Source organism: Spinacia oleracea, chromosome 4 (assembly GCF_020520425.1).
Source record: "Spinacia oleracea cultivar Varoflay chromosome 4, BTI_SOV_V1, whole genome shotgun sequence".
Taxonomy (NCBI): domain Eukaryota; kingdom Viridiplantae; phylum Streptophyta; class Magnoliopsida; order Caryophyllales; family Amaranthaceae; genus Spinacia; species Spinacia oleracea.
Genome location: NC_079490.1, coordinates 154,693,624 through 154,713,583, shown reverse-complemented (window position 1 = coordinate 154,713,583; position 19,960 = coordinate 154,693,624). Strand labels below are relative to the sequence as shown.

The window sequence follows — 19,960 nt, the reverse complement described above, 5'->3', positions numbered from 1 at the left end:
TCGCTTTGATGCTAGCTAAACGTCGCACCGTAAAAGGAGCCTATAAAAGCAGTTATTGGGCGTACTATGAATCAAAGTGAGTGTTCATAGATTGCAAGAATGGATTGTCCTCCTATCTTTGATAGGATATGGTGTTGTTGTGTAACAAGGCCTCTCGGGGAGTTAGATACTGTAAAATGCATGGCCATGCTCAGAATGGTTAAGGCTTAACCTTCTGCAAAAGTGTAACAGTTGAGCTCTGTAATCCTAGAAACACTTCTGGACCTAATAAGGATGGCTTGGATCTTACCTTTTATTCAGTAAGTAACACTAAGTGACAAAGGAATGTGAATACACACTTGTCTGAATGACAAGGGGGAGACTGAAGGAAATATGTCCTTCACCCAAGGTGCATTAAGTCTAATACCAAGGTTCAGATTAATTGCAAACAATTAATTCAGTGAGATCAAGTGATCGGAACAGCTAGCTAGAGCAATGCTTCCGATCAGTGAGTTCTAATGAATATTAGGCTCACATCTTACTCTTGACTGAACCTACAAGGTCACACCAATGACACGTAACAGATCACCGGATTAAATGAATCGAAAATTCATTTATTAGCTTTTCGGCAATTAGTTGGAAAACGTATTATACGATACGACCTTGCATCGGAATCGTATATCGTATCGCGAATATTCGTAAGCTGGGCGACACGAAAAAATCGTATCGTACGACGGTGATTCGTCGTATAGGAAACGATAAATAATATCCGGAACGATATTAAGTCGCGACTACGAGGAGCAGCCCAAGAGCCGAGTGCGCGAAGCACTCAAGGCCCATGGGCGTTGGGCACGCAAGCAAGGCCGCAACAACAGGGCAGCGCTGGCCCATGGCCGAGCGAGCTGCGCGTGTGTGCACGCGGGCCGAAGCAGCAACACAGCAACAGCAAGCGCGGCCCACGGCCCAGCGCGCTGTGCTCGTGTGTGCTCTTGCGCGGGCTTGCTGGCCGGCCTTGCCCTTGTGGCTTGGTCGGTTAGTAAGGTTATGATAATAACCTTCTAACCCTTTTTCCAACACAACACAATTCAGTAATACTCAAACCCTGGAGTCACAAAGAACCCTAATTCTCTCTGTGCCTCCAAAGTGAATTCTTCCCAAAAGCAAAGTATCTTGATCGATTGTCTAAGCTACGATAATCAAGACGGATCTGATCGTGTCGGTGAACCAAGTAGAGGAATGACAAGTGGAGTTCTAAGTTCGAGTTCGTTGACAATTTGTGGAAAACACGCTTTAAACGTAAATATGCTTAATCTGTGCTTTATACATACTTCCTGGCTTTGGGGATTGTTTCCACACATGTTATTATGTTTAACTGTATTTCCCTACACTTGTTGTCTACCATGTTTTAGATTAGTCACTTTTAGCCGGAGTGGGCTGAGTTCGTTTTGTTCATAATAGAAGTCCATAATGAATTTGGACTAAAGTGGTCGCGCCTTTAGGGGTTGCATACGTATCCAGGTTGGAATCAGACCTTACGTAGTTCTAATTTTTGATTCTGAGTATTCGTTTTGTTATAAATTCACCTTGATTTGCGCGAAATTGCATAAAAATAATCTGGATTGGGCAGATGTATCCCCCCAAGTGTTCGGATTTTTGTGTAAAAGTGCAGGAACAATTCTGAACACTTAAGCACATGCGTTGGAAAAGATCCAGCGCACAGCTTGCATGTGCTGTAATTTATTTGCGCTTACATGGTAAGCGCTGGTAATTTCTAGCCCTAGGCGTTTGGTACGCGTGTTTTTCACAGGATTCAGTTTATTTTCACGTTTTTCTAGTTAATTTGAAAAGTTGATTAACTTCTTACTACCGAGTAATTGGTGCTCGGTTTGCAGGTATTCCCGAGTGGGGATTTCTTTTATTTTTTGCGATTTAAGAAAGACTTATGTTTATTACTTCACCTCAAGGAGGGATTTTCCGGGGTTGTAACGTGGTTATGTTTTGGGTGGAAAAAATGGTTAAGGCTCAAAATTCCCCCATTACGACCTTTGTTTAATTGACAACTAGACATAGTGTTTAACCTCGTTTGATCTTGGCGGAATTTCACCACTGTTTATTCTTCACATATTAGTTTTTTGGACTTTTGGCTTGACCGGTTTCTTCACAACATTCTTAGATTTCTTATTTTCAATGGTCCTTCATGTGTAGCCTTTTTCACTGGATTAGTTCCTTGTTCTTGTCCATTTTATTGTCATGGTGCATTCACATCTCTAGGTTCGGATTAGTGTAGGTTGAACAAAAAAGGCTCCTTCAGACGAGGTTCAACATGGCTAACAATAAAGTGGTTCATTGTTTCTGAGTCAAGGGAAAGAACATTTTTAAAGGTTGCAAGTTACCTCTTGTGTTGGTGAATTATATCTTTCAGAAATCGTTAAGGTGGACTAAGTGAGCCCCCAGTTGTTGGTCCTGAGACGGATCTTTTCTTTTGAAGTTATTGGGCCATGTTGGGCCCAGGTGAGTGATTATTTGTGAACTTTTTCATGTAAAGCGTAGAATAAGTTTTTCCATTCGTTTCGTGGATCGAATAATTTGCCTTTTGTTTGTTCATTGCTTTTTAAAGCTGCTATGGTAAGACAATCAAGGAGAAATTTTATTGATCTTGGATAAAAGTATATGATAACAAGACTTGACAACAACTTAGTCTCTTATTTTATTTTCGGAACAAAATAGAAGGGAGAATGATATAGAATTAGTTTGTAGTACTATATTCTAAGTCTGAGCTTCTTTGAACTTTGAGTCTTCATATTCGAGCTTTGGATAACCTTTAGTCTTCAGTGCAGCCAACAGTCCAGTTTGTAGCTTCACGTTTCCAGTCCAGTAAAGATTTGCTTCTGAGTATGTGAATCTAAACATCCTGGTGGTCGAATGTTTAATTAAGAGTAAGGGTCATGATTTACGAGTTTGAACGTTCTGGTGTGGAACGTTCAATTCAATAGAGGGTAGTTGTTCCAATTGTTGGTTTGTACCAAATGAATGTTTTGAGAAGTCAATTAAGTTTTAAACATTGAAAGTAGATGTTTAATTCTAATTGGAGTGTAGTGCTCATAACTTCAATATCTTACAGGGGGAGGGTCAAGACCCTGTCCTCAATTAGATCATGTAATGAATTCCTACGTTTTCAACAATTTTTGGGTGGAATGGCCTTTTCCCTATCTGGACTGGAAGTGGAAGAGAGCAGATTTGATAAATACTTTCTTGAAAGATTGGACTTATGTTGCAGAGTGACCGTTCCTTGAATTAAACTTAAATTAGTCAGGACCCTTAGGGAAGAGTTGATGAATGGTTTCTGAAAACTAGAAGGGAGAAAACTGATTTTTGAAAGGTTGGATAGGATCACCTGATTCTTGATTAAAATAATCGCTTATAAATTTTTAATTTCAAGGTATGGACTGACTTGATAATCCTATTAGATGGTGGATGTCATCTATAATAAATGTACTAATTATTTGGGATATGTTGGCACGATATTTCGGACGACTCGGACTCAAAGGTTGGGCATGGGTTTGACTCAAAACACAAAAACGGATTTTGACAAAACTGTCGGACTGCAACAACTATAACTTTTGATCTGCTAACTGTTTTGGGCTGAAACTGACTCTGGATAAAGGACTAAGGTTTATACCTACGGATTGATAGGTTATGGGCCTTACAGTTCTTTGTAAAACTCTTTTTATGACCGTTTTAGTGTTTTTACTTTTGGCTATACGGGTTTGACTTTAAGTTACGAGATGGGGATTGAGGGAACTATCCTAGGTGTAAGTGGATTCTAGGGGAAGGACTCTAAGTGTGTGAAGACTCTATGGAAGGTAATTCTAGATGGATGATGACCCTGACGGTAGACCTTAACTTGGTTAGACTCTTAGGAAATAATTTTGGTTTAAACTAGGCGAATGATGGACTGAAGGGAAGACTCACATAAATGATGACAGACTCGGTTAGGGTTTTTGACTCGACTTGACTCGTCCTTTTCCTCGAATATTATTGAGCGATTACAACGACCAATTTGGTATAAATCCAACTTTATTAACTGATTTTAGAAAACATACTATGTTCTTTGTTATAGAAATCTTTGCTTTTAGTGAACGTCAAAGGTTATTTTAGCATGAACGGTATTATGCCGAGCATTAGCATCATTAGAGGACTAATACCTACTTTACAAATCGTTTTTATTTTAAGCCAAGAGTGCGTGAGAGTTTTCGAGAATTGAACCAATGACCGCCAGAAAATTTCTGCACTGGAATGGGCAGCGTGGGAAATTTCTAGCGTTCGCCTGTTGTGCGCTGGAAATTTCCAGCCCCTGCAGTACTTGTGCAGTTGGCCTCTTTTGGTCAATTTTGTTCCGTAGCCTGAATTTTACCAAACTGTGCCCTTCGTTTGAGTGTTTGTGCACTTAAACGTTCAGCATTCCGACGCAAAGGAAAAGTAATTTGCGTGTACTGGCCTTTGTGTTTGATTGGTAAGAGCTAATGCGGATTTTCGTTAATTTTGACTTAATGAGTCTTAATTCCGTGAGAATACCTTCGCCGCAATTTTGAATAGGAAAATTTGGTAATATTAATCCAACCTTTGGCCGATTTTCTTTTATTAAGCCCACCTACGACATATTTTTTAATAATCTCACCTTTACTACCCAGCGACTTTTATTGGGCCCAACACGTCATAAACCTATTGTAGGCGGTAATATGTCCCTACGTGGCAGTACTCTCTCTCGATATATTAAGTCATCATCATCAATTCATCACCATCTCGATGACTTTTTCATCGATTAACGGTCACTTAAGGCTAATAAAAGTCATTGGGTAGTAAAGGTGGGATTATTAAAAAATATGTCGTAGGTGAGATTAATAAAAGAAAACCGGCCAAAGGTTGGATTAATATTACCAAAATTTCCTTTTGAATATGCATTCCGGAATGGGTATTTTCATCCAGACCTACGTAATGCTTAAGGCAGATGCGTATTTTGGTCTTTCGAATCGGTTGCACGATAGACTGGACTCTTAACTTTCAAGTTTGATTTATAGGCTTAAATGTGAGGAAAAAGAAGGCGTGCGGTGAAAATTAACAGCGTATAGGAATGCAGCACTGGACTTTTCCAGCTCTAGCCTGGTCAGCGTAGAAGTTTCTGGCGCTGGCCGTTTCTGCAATTTGATATCCTCGTCGCAGGCGTTAGAAATTTCTGGCGCATAAGGAATGCAACGTGGAATTTTCTAGCGCTGATCAGGGCATCGCTGATTTTTTCGGGCGCTTGGATCCTGGTTGCGGAATTTTAATCTGATTCGCAACTTTATTTATATTTTGACGTTTTAAAGAGTTTTTTTGGAATTTTGAAAGCATTGTTGACCTTAAACTGAGCGTCTGGTTGATTAGTTTCACATAGCACGTAAGAATCTACATCAAACTAACAACAAGCATGATTTCAAGTACGATGCTTTAGACACCTAATTTGTGTCTCCCCTAATGGGATGATGACGAGACCATTATCCTTGCTAGGTGGTTGGTACAACTCCGTGCGATAGTCCCAATTGCTAAGATATATTCCAAAATCAAATATCCAAAGTCCACTTCCCGAGCCCGTTGCCATTCTGGAACTCCATGCAAAATTCAATTTCCAAATATCAAAATCAAAATCCAAACATAATCTCACCCAATGGACCTCTCCATTGGTTATACAAGGCCGCTTCCAGTCGAAATGCCATTAAGCAAACCAAAATCGGGCGCCGACCCATAAAACCGAGCATGCCGGGCCCCGTCCCGTAAAACCGAGTCCAAAATACAAAACCCGAGTACAAAAAAGGAGTGTTTTTAGACGCAAAATGCCTTAACCTCCAAGCAAAGCTACGTGCCAAAAATCGTGCAAGTCGTACAAAGGTACAACGCTACAATACAAAGCACAAGGACGGTGTCATCGTCCTTGTTTGGCGGAATCTAAGACATGTCACCAGCGCCAAGCGCTGGCCTTGCGCTGGGCGCTGACGTGTCTTGGCATTTTTCCGTATAACCTCCTATTTAAAACCTCATTTTCACACAAAATGGGAGGGAGAATACAATACAACGTTGTAATTTCAGTTTTTCTTCTCAAATTCCAATACAAAATTCAACTTCCCAATCTACAATTTCCACTACAATTTCTCTAAAATATCAAAGGAATTGGGAGGACAAATCGGAAAACTAACCTAATCCTAAATAGGTAAATCCAAATCCCTAATCAAATCATCATGATATTTTCTACTTTTCTACCATTCTAAATCCAATATTTCATTCCTATGATGTTTTCATTGTAGTGCAAACTTATGATAAACTAGGAAGAGTGTTCAAAAGTGCAATCCTTGGGAGGTTTTTACTTTTGAAATTCCTCCCAAATTATTTTCTAAGCACATTTTCAATATAAATATGAAAGATTCAAGCTTTATTTTCAAAAATGATTAGTAAAGTGAAGAACTGTTGTGGGAACTTTTGTGGTGATGACGTGTCACGCTTTCCTCGGAGGTATCAAGTATGCACTGGCACGATCTTCCTGCAACCTGCAAAACAAGAATATTCCCGTAGGAATATTCCCTCTGATGCCTAAGTAAGTATTGGCTAGAGAGAGAAGGCAAATCAAAGATAGTTTAAGGTAGGTGGGAATGAATTGAATGCCCCTTTACCTTGGGATTTGAACTATTTATAGGCCTAGGTTTTTGGGAATTGGTCCCAAAAACCCTAGTTATATGATTGGCGGACCTCAGAGTTAAGGACATGTGTCCTTATCTGGTCTATCTTGAAATAAGGGCTAAGTGTGCCTTTTTAGGGTCTGGGCCAGCCTAAGCTAATTTTGGCCTCTTGGGCCTAAATGGCAAATAAAGGTATGCATTAAGCATATTGTTTTATCAGTTGAGGTAATATTTGAATGGGCCACGTGCTTCTTTTCGAGAGATCCACGGTGGATTCTATAAAGGCCACATCATTTGCCCCTCGAGAGGGGGGGAAAACTCTTCCACTAGTAGATAAAACCCCTGTTGCAGCCCCCTTGTTGCAGTGTACCTGTGTTAATACGCTTCAATAACTAGTCGGTCAACGCGGGTCAAACCATTTAAAGGGTTGTTGCAGCGTATAATTTAAGTGTTCCCTGCAAAAAAGTTTGTTGCAGCGTACATTTTAAAAGGCCCCTGCAATAGCCCGTTTTTTCGCAGCGTACATTTTAAAAGCCCCCTGCAATAGCCGGGTAAAAAAAAATTCTCTGCAATATTGGTTGAATACTAATTCAGAACAAATTAAGCATCTCAATGTTCTCGCACTCCACTTCCTTCTTCTTCCCTTGGCTTTCCCTGCGTCGTCCCCTCAAAAAAAAAAACATTCCCTACGTCGTCAATCTAGCTTCCTCGTCGAGTCGTCAGTGGTTCTCGCCTCCTCGCCAGTCGCCGGTGGTCTCTTTTCTCGCCTCCTCTCCAGGCGCCGGTTTGTTCAATTCGTTTTTAGAGTTCTGTGTGTTTGTTCAATTCGTTTTAGGGTTTGTCCAATTCGTTTTTAGGGTTCAATTCGTTTATTGAATTCATTTTTAGGGTTTGTTCAATTCATTTGTTCAATTCGTTTTTAAGGTTTGTTCAATTTGCTTTTAGGGTTTGTCATAGATAAAGATGTGGTGGTGTTAGAATTAGATAATGGTGGTGGTCTTGGTCGTGGTGGGGTGGGGTGGAGCAGGGGAAGCAATGGAACGATGGATTATGGGGAGGGAGAAAAAGAGCAGACATATACAAGTTTCTCCAATGAACAACCACATGCTACTGAATCAAATTTCTCTGACAAAGTAAGATCTGCTTCTCGACTCTCTCTCACTCCCAATTACACACGTACACTCACGCATAGAAGACAGTCATTCAAGGGTTTATACATGGGTAATCAGAGTGTTGATTCTCTTTCTAATAGTATCCATCTGGAAATAATTGTGTGTCATTCTATTTTGGGGCATTGCTCAGTACCATCTTCAGTTAGACATAATAAAGCGTTTGGTCAAAATTTCACCAGTTAGAGTTGTACTAGCATGTATCATCGGAGCAGTATATTATACAGTAGTAATGAGTCATCCATCCTCAGTCCCTTGAACGAAGAGCTGCTGCATTCACCTAATACTGACAGGATATTCTTTGAATTCGCTCTTGATCAGTCAGAGAGATATGCAATGTTGTTGTATATGTCACAATAACTGACACAGTTTGTTTAGGGTTAATAATTGACTGTTTGTGCTTGCAGATTTCCAACTTTGAATCGATGGATTCAGATGCAGACTAATCTTCACCGAGTTTCTGAGATTGTTGTAACACCCAAAGATACAGATGATGCTGGTGGGATATAGAACAACAGGAAATCATCTATTAAACGATCTCGAGAGAATGAAATTGCGAACAACAGAGAATGATTTTGATTTTCGAAAAAGTGAAAATCTACATAAGTGAATTGTGAACAACGAAGGTTAGTGTTAATTTTTGAATTTGGAGTGGTATTAGCGATTTTATGTTTTTAATTTGATAATTTTATTGCATTTTGATTTACAGAGAATATATATGGAAAATTAATATGGTGAAGAACCCTTATTCGCGATTTAATTGGTTACTAAACTGTTTTGAGGGGCAGAAACACCTTAATAGGCAATGTATTAGCGAGGTGCACTTCATGTGCTAAATCAAATACAAAATTGTTGTTGTATTCTGTAGAAAATACACTATTTACTTTTGGTTTGAATAGGGTCTAGATAACTTGTGCGCGAGGATAATTCAAGTTGATTACCAGTATGGTAGTATCTGTTAAGATTTTACGAGCAAGATAGCCAACATTATGCAATGATATTCAATTTTCATGGGAATGATTATCGAAGTTGATGAAGAGTGACTAATGAGGAGTAAAAATGAGTTTTGATCATTAGAAAATTAGATTACCTAATATAACAGGAATAGGGTTAGTGCAGATCATATTTCTGAAATAGATGTAACATTTAAGGCCGAGAAATATACACTAGAATAGGGATTTTAACTTATCCTACATATCAGATGCTAAGCTATTAAGCTAACCACTTTGATTAAAAGGTAAAGGTGATCCTGATCCATCATGGTTGAAGGGACTTGGAGAAGGAGGAGAAGGCTTTGGGGGAATGTAAATGGGAGGAGTTCCATGCTGGATAGGTCCATGTTTTACAGAAGCCTTGGAACGACTTGGACTCGGGTCAACAGGCCGATAGTCTCCCAAGCTCACTTCACCACCATATCTGTTTTCCTGAAAATATCATGGAAATTCTTATTATTTTGATATTACAACTCAAAAGAACAAGAAATGTTTGTTCAACCTATTAGAAAACCCGTCACAAAGTTGATACGAGTACTCAAACGAAGTTGTTCCCTTCAGATTCCTTTTTGTTGTCATTGTATCACCATCAACAATCATCCTACATGTAAAACCATGCGTTATCAAAATAATGATTATAACAGGAATCAATGGGTTGTAATCGAGATTTCTATGCTTAATATTAGCAAGGTGTTCCCATTTATGGGGATATATGAAATGCCAATTGTATTCTGCACAAGACATAAGTTTACTTGGGTTCAATGAATAATTGAAGAGTTCAGATAACTTAGCTTTGATATGTGACTGCAAATTCGGGGCTAGCAGACCAAGTGCTTCATCAGAACATAATGATAAGAGTTCCTTTACACTTAAGTCTCTCTAAAAGAATGAGAGTAATTGTTTAACCTATTATCTAGTTAATTGACCGTGCATTATCTCAGACTCCCGAAGCACTCTAGCTATATATGTCATTCAACTAATCTTTTTTTTAAATTGGACATAACATTCATATCCCTGATTCTTGTTAGTTAGCTCTGCTTAATATTTTAGACCGGTTAGCCAGTTCTGGTTAATATTTTACCTCAAGCCCCATTTTCGCATGAATCTAACTTGATTGTTTTGTTAATTTTCAGAAACTGGAAGCTTATGCACATTCTGCAGAGCTCTTTAGGTGAGATATTTTAGCCCAATATTTATCCCTTAAGAAGGATCAAATTACAACTAAGCCTTGTTTAACCGAGATGTGGCTGTAAGTTATCTGTCTTATTTATCCAGATTATTCCTAGCGCTGCAGACTTGGGGGAGACTTTATGCTCCCTGAACTTTGCTAGTCGAGTCAAAGGAATCGAATATGGTCCAGCTCGCAAGCAGACAGATTTTTCTGAGCTCCTCAAGTATAAGCATTTGGTATGTTCTTTGAAATTTGTTTAGAATAATATTGTTGTTGAGTTTTGCCTGTTTTTAATGCTCGTATTTCTTTTAACAGGCTAAGAAATCAAAGCATGATGAAAAAGAAGAAAAGAAACTGCAGGACAGTGTACAATCTTTGCAGCTAAGACTTTTTGCCAGAGAGCATATCTGCAGAAATCTCCAAGAGAAGGTATTGTTGCTACTCTCTCTCTGAAGATGATACTCTTGCTACTCTCTCTCTTGTTAAGATGTGCATCGCAATTATCACTACAAAAAAATTGGGTTTTTGTGGTGATTATTTTGGCCTTAAGTAGCGAATATATTCCCTACGAAACATTCCCCAACAATTAGCTATTCGAGGCGATAGTCGTCGTTGCTGTAGCCTTTAGTAGCGATTATTACGTTCAATTGGGTAGACCAAAACAATCGGTACGAAATACTATATATAATCGTGGCGCTTATTGTAGTGATTATAATCGCTATAATTCCCTAATTTCACATACCTAATAAAGTACTTATAGCGGCAAAAAAAAATCTATGGTATTGGTAATTATGGTAGCAAATTCAATAGACGGTATTAGATACCTTTTGTATCGATTGTAATCACTACAATTGGTTATTTTTTGTGGCAAATTTAAATGATACTATTAATTTTGAAATTGATACATTTTATAAGATAACAACCCACATGGATAGTATATAGCAGCGATTATAATCACCACAAAATAAAGCACTACTATATTATTTTCTCTATAATTTAGTAAATTACAATTGCTTGTCAAAAGTCGACATTATCAACCATATTCATGACAACTATAATTATTATACATGAATGAAATGCTAGATAATTGTAAGATACAAAAAATATTATCAATAAGTAACTTCTCATGCATAGTAAGTCACACGTTATTACATTGGTGATAGAAAGTTGCATAATAATTAATCTATAAACTTAACTAAAAATTGTCTATAATTACGAGAAAATATATATAACTACTCTGTATTTAACTACTACCATGTGATAACGAAACAACTAATATATTATAGATCGATAACATGAGGTGCTTTCCAAACCGAGCTCAACTTCACCGTTTTCCAAACAACAAGTTATCTACATGTCAACAGAATATAATGTACGATAATTAATATCACTAGTGTTGAAATATATCTTTACAACAAATTCACCGCGCGTACAATACAAATAAAAGACATTGACTTTATAAGTTATTAGGAACATTTTCATATAATGTAAGAGAAGTCCATATACTTTATAACCACTAATCCATACTTTCTCCATGTAGCACAGTAAGGAACATCAGGAAATCAATTAAAAGAACTTTGATAGGATTCTAGTGACAATTGAACAACCTAACCCGTAGTTCTCTCTTGCTAGCCTAGATCTTATTTATTAAATCCAATACTCCCTCTGTCCCTAAAAGATTGTCACATACCATAAATGGATGTTTCTATTTGTTTGCTTCATACTTAATTAAGTGTTTGGTCCCTGCATATCCCTTGTTACACACTATTGTTTCATCTAACTAAAGGACAAATCTACCTACCCATTTACTTTTTATTATATCCAATTCTTAAAAAAAAGTAAATGTTCCTATTGGGCAGTCTTTTAGGGACGGAAGAAGCACTTTTTTTTAACTCAAAGGGGACTACCTATCGCCGAGAAATGTAATGTCTCTTTAGCCCCTCGTTGGCTTTTTTACAACCATGCTAGGTGATAACTATTTTCAAACCACTTATCAGGTATGAACACCAGCATACATATAATCATGAAAGGTTTAACTAGAAACAAATTACCCTTGTAAAATGATTAGCATATGAAGATGTTGATGCAAAACTTAAACATCATATTGATGCAAAACTTAAACATCATATTGATGCAACTGTTACTCTTAATATGACACTTATGCAAAATATAATCATTTGTTCACCGAGAATAAGGAAAACGAGACATCTCATGCATTATAAATTTAAAAAAAAATCAATCTCGATGCTGACCTTCCAATGTGTGCCTCCATGGTGCGGAACTACCCTAAAGAAAAAATTAAAATGTCCTTAACACCGTCTGTCCATACGGAAGTTCAAACTATTATATTTACAAATGGATGCTCACCTTTGGAACCACCTTGTTTAGAAATGTCTTAGTGTCCTTCAGAACCTCATTGTCGTAATCTCCATTTATGGTCAGGGAAGCACTAGTATGTTGCAATAAATAATTAAAAGGAACAAACAAGTATGTGATCGTAGGCAAAGTCCTCTCAACTTAGAAGCATGGAGTATACTCACTATAATGAATGTAAAATGAATACTTACCTAAAAGATGAGCAAGCCTACAATTTAATTCAGACATATCTTGTTCAATTCCTTCAGTACCTGATATAAATATTCAGATATTGTTGCCCTGAGTCACTGAAATAGAAAGACCAAAGTAAAACTAGTCAAATGGACGGGAAAAAACAATTGTAGCATCACATGCTAATGCTTCTAAAGGCAATACCCAATTTCCTTCCATAAGCATGTTTCTGTGTAAAGATATAAAATAGATTGAAACTTTATTTTTCCCACATGAAGTTGCACAAGTTTCTGTGTCGTATTTTTAAGATGAATTATATGCAGAAAGACCATATCTACCACCAAACCTACACTATATGTATACAGCCTAAACACAAACATAAACAACGCTATTATAAAGTGCATTATAGAGAGGTTCGTATCATCCTTGTATAGCTAATCTACAAGGCTACAACTGCTACAAATTCCCTGATAGATCACACATCCAGGGAAAAACACAAATTCAAATTCATAAAATGGCCTCAGACTATGAGTCAGTTGTGACATGACAGCAACAGAATGTGCCATTGATGTAATGTGGTTTATTGCAAGTTATTAATTGGTACTGTATTGCAAAATCTTATTGGAACTAAATATTTATCCGTCTACTCACTAGTCACCACAATAATTTATACTTTTTCCTAATAACCCTGATTAAAGAAAAAGGTTTTAATAAAAATTCACAACAAAGTATACATCAATATTGCAAACCCATTAACCTAGAAGACAAGAAATTGAAAGATAATTCCTAAGAGGAAAGGGGGAAGATGAACCTACCCAGAAATCAGATGACTGGTTGGACTTGAAGTTGTCAGGAATTTGTAGCTTAGAATTTGATTTTGTATTTTGATTTTGAAATTACGACGATGTGTTTTTGATTTTCTGCCCCAAATGCCTAGGAAATGAGGGCTTAAATACAGGATTAATCGGATAAAATCCAAAAGCCAATTGCGCCTGGCGTAGGGCCTGCGCCTGGCGCAGGTGACGTGGCTCAGAATCCGCCAAAGCAAGGACGATGACGCCATCCTTGCCTTTGTCTCATATGGCTGTACCTTTGCACGAATTGTACGAAGTTGGCACGCAGTGAATGATTAAGGATTAAGTCTTGATTTGTGTCTAAAAACAAGCCGTTTTCGGGTTTGAACTCGGTGTTACGGGACGGGGCTTGATTTGTGTCTAAAAACAATGCTTAAGGATTGACTTGTTACGGGACGGGGCCCGGAATGCTCGGTTTTGCGGGTCGGTGCCCGAATTTGGATTGCTTAATGGCATTTTGACTGGAAAGGCCTTGTAAAACCAATTGAGAGGTCCATTGGGTGAGATTGTGTTTGGATTTTGAAATTGATTTTTGGAAATTGAATTTTGTACCGAGTTCCGTATTGGGAACGGGCTCGGGAATTGGACTTTGGATTTTGGAATACATTTTAGCAATTGGAACTTCCGTACGGAGTTGTACCTTTTTGTATTGTAGCGGGATTGGCTTTCTTAAGGAGGTTGATTTTCTTGTTTCTAGACGCAAACCTCTTGCACATTTGTACGGTTTGAATCCGGTTTAATGGGTCGGTGCCCGGGATGCTCGATTTTGTGGGTCGACCCCCGAATTTGGATTGTTTGGTGTGATTTTGACTTGAAATGTGGCTCGGAGACCAACGGAGAGGTCCGTTTTGAGAGTTTGTATCTGGAATTTCGAATTTGTACTTAGGAATCGAATTTTGTACCGAGTTCTGGAATGGTAACAGACTTGGGGATTAGTTTGAATTTTCGGACTTGGAATGTTTTCATTGTATTTTAGCAATTGGGACTTTCACTCGGAGTTATACCAATCTTGGAACTAGGCTAATGGTTTCGTCATCAGTCTTAAAGGGGAGACACGAATTTGGTGTCTATAATAACCAATCATAACATGCTTGTTCACTTCAATTCAACAACCATAACCAATATAACATGCTTGCTCACATACTGAAAGGTGAATCCAATAATCCAAGTAAACATGAATCACAACATATAATCATAACATGTATTATCAACGTACCTTGAATATCTAAGTAAAATGGTCACTTTATGATTCAATCCACTCATTTAGAAATCTCCTCCTTTTATTAAAAAAATGAAACTTAATTATTATCCAAGTTCATTAAATTTCAAGCAACTTTATTTAATTTTAAAATGCTTGAATTAATTAGAAATTAATCGTTAATCATTAAAATAATAATTCTAGTTAATCGTTTAAAACCCTAGAATGTAAAACCGTTAAAAATCAACACTTTAAGACTTTAAACGAATCTAAAAATTATTATTGATTACCATAATTAAAATATTTATCTAATTATGCTAATCAATCAGTCATAAGAGTTAAAACAAAACCCTAACCCTAAATCAAGATTTAAATTTCATTAAGTCATAAAACTTAGAGCTTTATTTAATAAACCAAATCTGAAAATTCATATACTTCAAATAAAAATTATCCTTGACAATCTAATCATCAAAATCCTCGGCTTTGGTGTTCATAACCAATCCCAAATACAATTATTAATCAAAATCCAATACTAATTGTAGGGGTTTTTTTTTGTATGTGCTCTTTTGTATTTCCCCTACGAGAATATGGACTTGGAGCTTTGTATGTTTTTGGATTTAGGAGTCGCCACCAAACGATTTTAAGGGTCCCGTTTGGAAAGACCAAAATTGACTCTGTATTGGATAAGGCAATGAATCTTAGAAACGGATGGGTGAGATCCGGGCAAGGGAATGAGATGCTTATTCCACGAGCCTTAAAAATTGTATCCAAATGCATGGCATAAAACATTTTCGAATAACCCTAGTCATGACACTATGTGGGTTTGAATTTAGAATTTGAACACATAGAATTTCTCATGGGGGGAAGGCTCCATGGCCGGTGTAGGAGGCCGAAGAGGAGGAGTAGGCAAAGGACCACGAGCGGTGGTGATGGAGAAACCGGGATTCCGGGGAATCAAGTAACGGACGTGAGGAGTCCAAGAGGTGAGAGATTGATCGGGAAGACTACACCAATCGATTGTCTTCACACTCCAAATATAGAGATCCTCTACGTCCGTGTACGAGAGCCATTTGGCATTGTACATTGCGCGGACGTTCAAAACTCGCCACCGGGAACGGGTTGCATAGCATTGAGATCATTCTCATAGGGGTTGCCCGGAAGAGCCCGAACAAGGAGAGTGAGCATGCCCCCAAGGATGATGTCCCCGCTATTTGGGTGGCAATTCCGCACCTCGATGATCCGTGTAATGAGTAGTTGGCCAAAATCCAAGATGCCCTTGTCATCCCTTGACGCCAACCACAATCCCCCAAGTTCCGTGCCCGACAAGGCACCGGTATCACCCTTAGAGAAAAGGGAAAAGATGAGGAGGCGACTCACATACCGGATGGCCGGATGATGGAATGACGAGTTGGCCGATACGGAAAGGAACCTCCCCCTCTCTCCGGTTAATGAGCGCCACCAACTGTGCTCATCATAGTCTTCCATACACTCAGTCATAGGGTTAGTGATGAGCCCCTTGTCCGAAGCAATAGAGAAGATAGCATTAATATCCTGGTGCACCAAAGAGTGATGATTGCCAAAAATTTGGAAGCTTAATTCAATAACGTCATCCCCATCCTTATCTTGTATCACATTTTTCCTAGTCGGTGCGGTTCAGTTGCACAAACGCATTCCAACTAATCCCCGAGATCAACTTGTTTACCTCCGCTTCAACCCCCAAGGCTTGAACACTCTCCTTATGGTAGAATTTGGTGGGCTTGATGGCCCTCTTAGACAAAGCCGCGAAGAATTCCCAAGACCGTTGATCTTGGAACTCAATCCCATAGGTTTCTAGGTCCGGAGGAGCCGGAGCTTTTCTCTTAGATGAAGAGGTGTTGGGACCTTTCTTGGAACGCTTAGAAGCCATGATGAGCTTAGGCAAAAGAAAATCTACACAAAACAAGCGAAAAACCAACCATGATCCAAAATGAAGGAAAAACTAAGTTAGTCCACAAACAATCACAATCAAACACCAAAACACTATACAAGCTCCCCAAGAAGTTCAATCTAACAATATTACTCCATACATTACTCCACAATCAAGAACAACATTACCTCCACAACCAAGAACAACAAACTAGCTAAAATTCCACTCAACATCACCAAAAGTCTAAAGTTTTTGTAGAATAAGAAATGAAACATGCATAACTCTTCTATACCATTAAGGAAAATACACATAATCAAACATGCATCATTAAACACCCAAAATCAAAAATTCAGAAATTTCTAAAATAACATGAAAATGGTGAAAATTGGAATGAAAATGAAGAATTAAGGGAAATAAATCGTCACCACAAGCAAGGAAGTAGCAAGGAACAATCCCAAGTAGCCTCAAAAGCTCCAAATGCACCAAAGGTCACAAATTGAAAATTCTTGAAAAACCCTAAATTTTGGGGTTTTTTCAAAATCTGAAAAAAATTGGGATTTAGGGATTTGAATAATGAAGATTTTATGAATGTGAGGAGTTTAGAGTGAAATTGGTGAGAAGAATTGAGCAAGAATGAGGGAAGGATGGAGTATGAAGGTAGAAGAGATGAGGGTTTTGTGTTTGAGAGAGAGAGAATGCTGAAAAAGGGAGAATGAAAATGAAAGAGGCTCGCAATTTTTTGAATTAAACCAACTCAGAAACTGCCATCGCAGGCCTGTGCGACCGAACAGAAATTCTGTGCGATCGCAAAAAATGTTGTGCGATCACACAAAAAATCACTCGAGCGCACAATTTTTTTGCTACCTTCTGATCTCAAAACCACACTCTCTGCGACCGTTTAATAGAACATGATCGCACAGAGGCACCCTTGTGCGATCGAACTAAATGCGGTGCAATCGCACATGACCCGGTTCTGCAGATTTTTGCAAGCCTTTCACCTAAAACAAAAACAAAGCTAACAAACAATGGTTAGTACACAAAAACAAACTAAATCTAAGAGTTAGACAACCGGGTTGCCTCCCGGGTAGCGCTCGTTTAACGTCATTAGCTTGACGAATCCCCCCATATTCATGTGGGTCAAATGCAACCAACTTTATTTTCTAGCTAATAAGAGATTTTATTATTTACCAAGAATAAAGATTACAACCACACAACAAACACTCCAAGCCTTACAATCTCACACTTGAGACAGTAAGCTAGCAACTAGAACTAACACAGACACTTTCTCATCTGATCATCACACCTACAAGCAACAAGGAAAACAATTCTAGAGCTAATTACATTAACAGAATCAATATTACTTTTAAACAACTTAGAGTTCCTCTGTAGCCAAATGTTGTAGACTGTTTCCACAAAAGCCATACTACAGATTTTATCTCTTGGCTTTGTACCTCTACTCTTCTTTGCTGTCAATCAACCTCCCTTTGCTAGTTCTGAACTGTTCAAACAACACCTATTTTTCTCAACACAGAACTCCACACACTTTTTGAGAAATTACACTAAAAAAACAGATGTTCCAGAGTTTCTAACTGTGTCTGGTATATGACACAATCACCATGAATCTGCATATTCCATTTCAACAGAGTCTCCTTGGTAGCTAATCTATTCTGCAGAGCTAACCACACAATGAAAGTGGCTTTTGGGCTAGCTTTGCTGTTGCAAACAATTCTTTTCCAAGTAACTGAACTTGCATTTTTCCTCAAATTAAGATACATCTTCTGTATGCTATATTTTCCATGTTTGATGAATTTATCAGCATCCCCGGCTTCCACAAACACTTCTCTATTAGCCCAAATTTTCCTTATGGACCAAGTAAGACCATTAGGAACCTGCATAGTCCAGAAATTATGTTGTTTCACATAGTAGGTATGCATCCATTTAATCCATAATCTATCTTGCTTCATTGACAAAGCCCAACAGTGTTTGAACACGGCTGCCTTGTTCCAGATAGTTAAATCCTTCATATATATTCAACCCTCCACATGATTTGGTAAGCACAAACTTTCCCATGAAACAGGAGCCTTTGCTGAACCTTCACCAGTACCAGACCACAAAAACATTCTGCATATCTTCTGAATTTCTTTCATTACCTTTTTAGGCATGACAAAAATCTGGCACCAATATAGTTGAATTCCAAAGAGCACTGATCTTACTAGTTGCAATCATAAGACAAGAATTTAGTAGCCCAACTTTTGATCCTAACAACTGTTTTCTCTATCAAGGGTTTGCACTCAGTATAGCTAAGCTTCCTTGTTGTAAGGGGCACCCCCAAATACTTAAAAGGAAAAGACACTTTAGCTATGCCCAAAGCATCAACAATCTGATTTGCAGCTGATTCCGGAACACCAGCAACATACACATCACTCTTATGCAAGTTGGCTTCCAAACCAGAAGCTTTTGAGAATTTAGTGAAAGCTTGAAAGATAGCAGACACAAAGGGAATATCTGCCCTAGCAAACATCAGTAGGTCATCAGCAAACATCATATGGATGATGTTTAACTTTTTACACCTAGGGTGATGCTTGAACTCTTTTTTCTTCTCAACCACATCCAAGCATCTGGAAAGGCATTCCATACCTATAGCAAACAGGTAGGTGTGAGGGGGTCGAAAAAGCACGAGGCTAATGCGTGACCTTGTCCCTCGTGGGTGTGACGATTCTTTTTATTCAATCAAGTGTAATTGGATTTCCCGTGAGTACACACCCAATTGACTAGTAATAAAGGAGTCGCCATTCAGTTTTTAACGACAATGAGAAAAACTGACAAAACCCGGTTATCGTGACATAAAGGGAGTGCAATTATGTTTGACCACGACGGCCGTAGGTTCCCTTGTGATCCCTGGTGTGGGGATCTCTCAATATACACCCGCAAGGTAGAGATTGAGGGTTCGGGGGACTGTAACTACCGAGAGGAGTACTTCGCTTGTCGATAACTCCAGAGGCAGGATATCCTTACTAGCTCAGCATAAATAATTGAAGGGACATGCGTTAACTATTAAACTAATCTGAGTTGATTTTAGCAATATGCAACATATAATACTAATTCGATCGTGATTATCTGATTTAAATAGCATTAAGGGACCTAGCATGATAATCCGATTTCCCAAAAATATTATATTTGTTAGGCGTGATAGAACAATCAGATTAGGTTAGTTTAACAGTTCATAAAAAGGGCGAGGAAAGCAGTTAAATCATCGAAAAGGGACAAATTACGACGCACCCTTGAGAGGTGCGTCACGGTTCTCAGAAAACTAACCACTTTGACTTTGCTATTTCTCCTTTTTATTTAACGAATCTCAATTATGGGAAAGGATACGTTTTGTTCGATTTATGGATCGATTGCGACAGAACGCGTGAACAATTTCGCAGCGAGAGGCT

General features: G+C 38.3%; 1 protein-coding gene across 1 annotated transcript; it reads right to left on the bottom strand.

Moving 5' to 3' along the window:
• Window positions 1-18,082: 18,082 nt before the first annotated feature.
• Window positions 18,083-19,158, bottom strand: LOC130472048 (uncharacterized). The gene is made up of 3 exons (XM_056842463.1): window positions 18,787-19,158; window positions 18,566-18,694; window positions 18,083-18,412 (listed from the first exon to the last, which is right to left on the bottom strand). The coding sequence occupies exons 1-3, from the start codon at window positions 19,156-19,158 to the stop codon at window positions 18,083-18,085; spliced, it is 831 nt and encodes a 276-aa protein (XP_056698441.1).
• Window positions 19,159-19,960: the final 802 nt, after the last annotated feature.

What these genes read in the sequence shown, in the direction of transcription:
- LOC130472048 (XM_056842463.1), bottom strand. Translation starts at nt 19,158, where the DNA reads ATGGAATGCCTTTCCAGATGCTTGGATGTGGTTGAGAAGAAAAAAGAG. An exon ending in CCTTGATAGAGAAAACAGTT is followed by an intron (nt 18,695 to 18,786) that starts GTTAGGATCAAA and finishes TATTGGTGCCAG; the next exon opens with ATTTTTGTCATGCCTAAAAA. An exon ending in GTTTGTGCTTACCAAATCAT is followed by an intron (nt 18,413 to 18,565) that starts GTGGAGGGTTGA and finishes TGGACTATGCAG; the next exon opens with GTTCCTAATGGTCTTACTTG.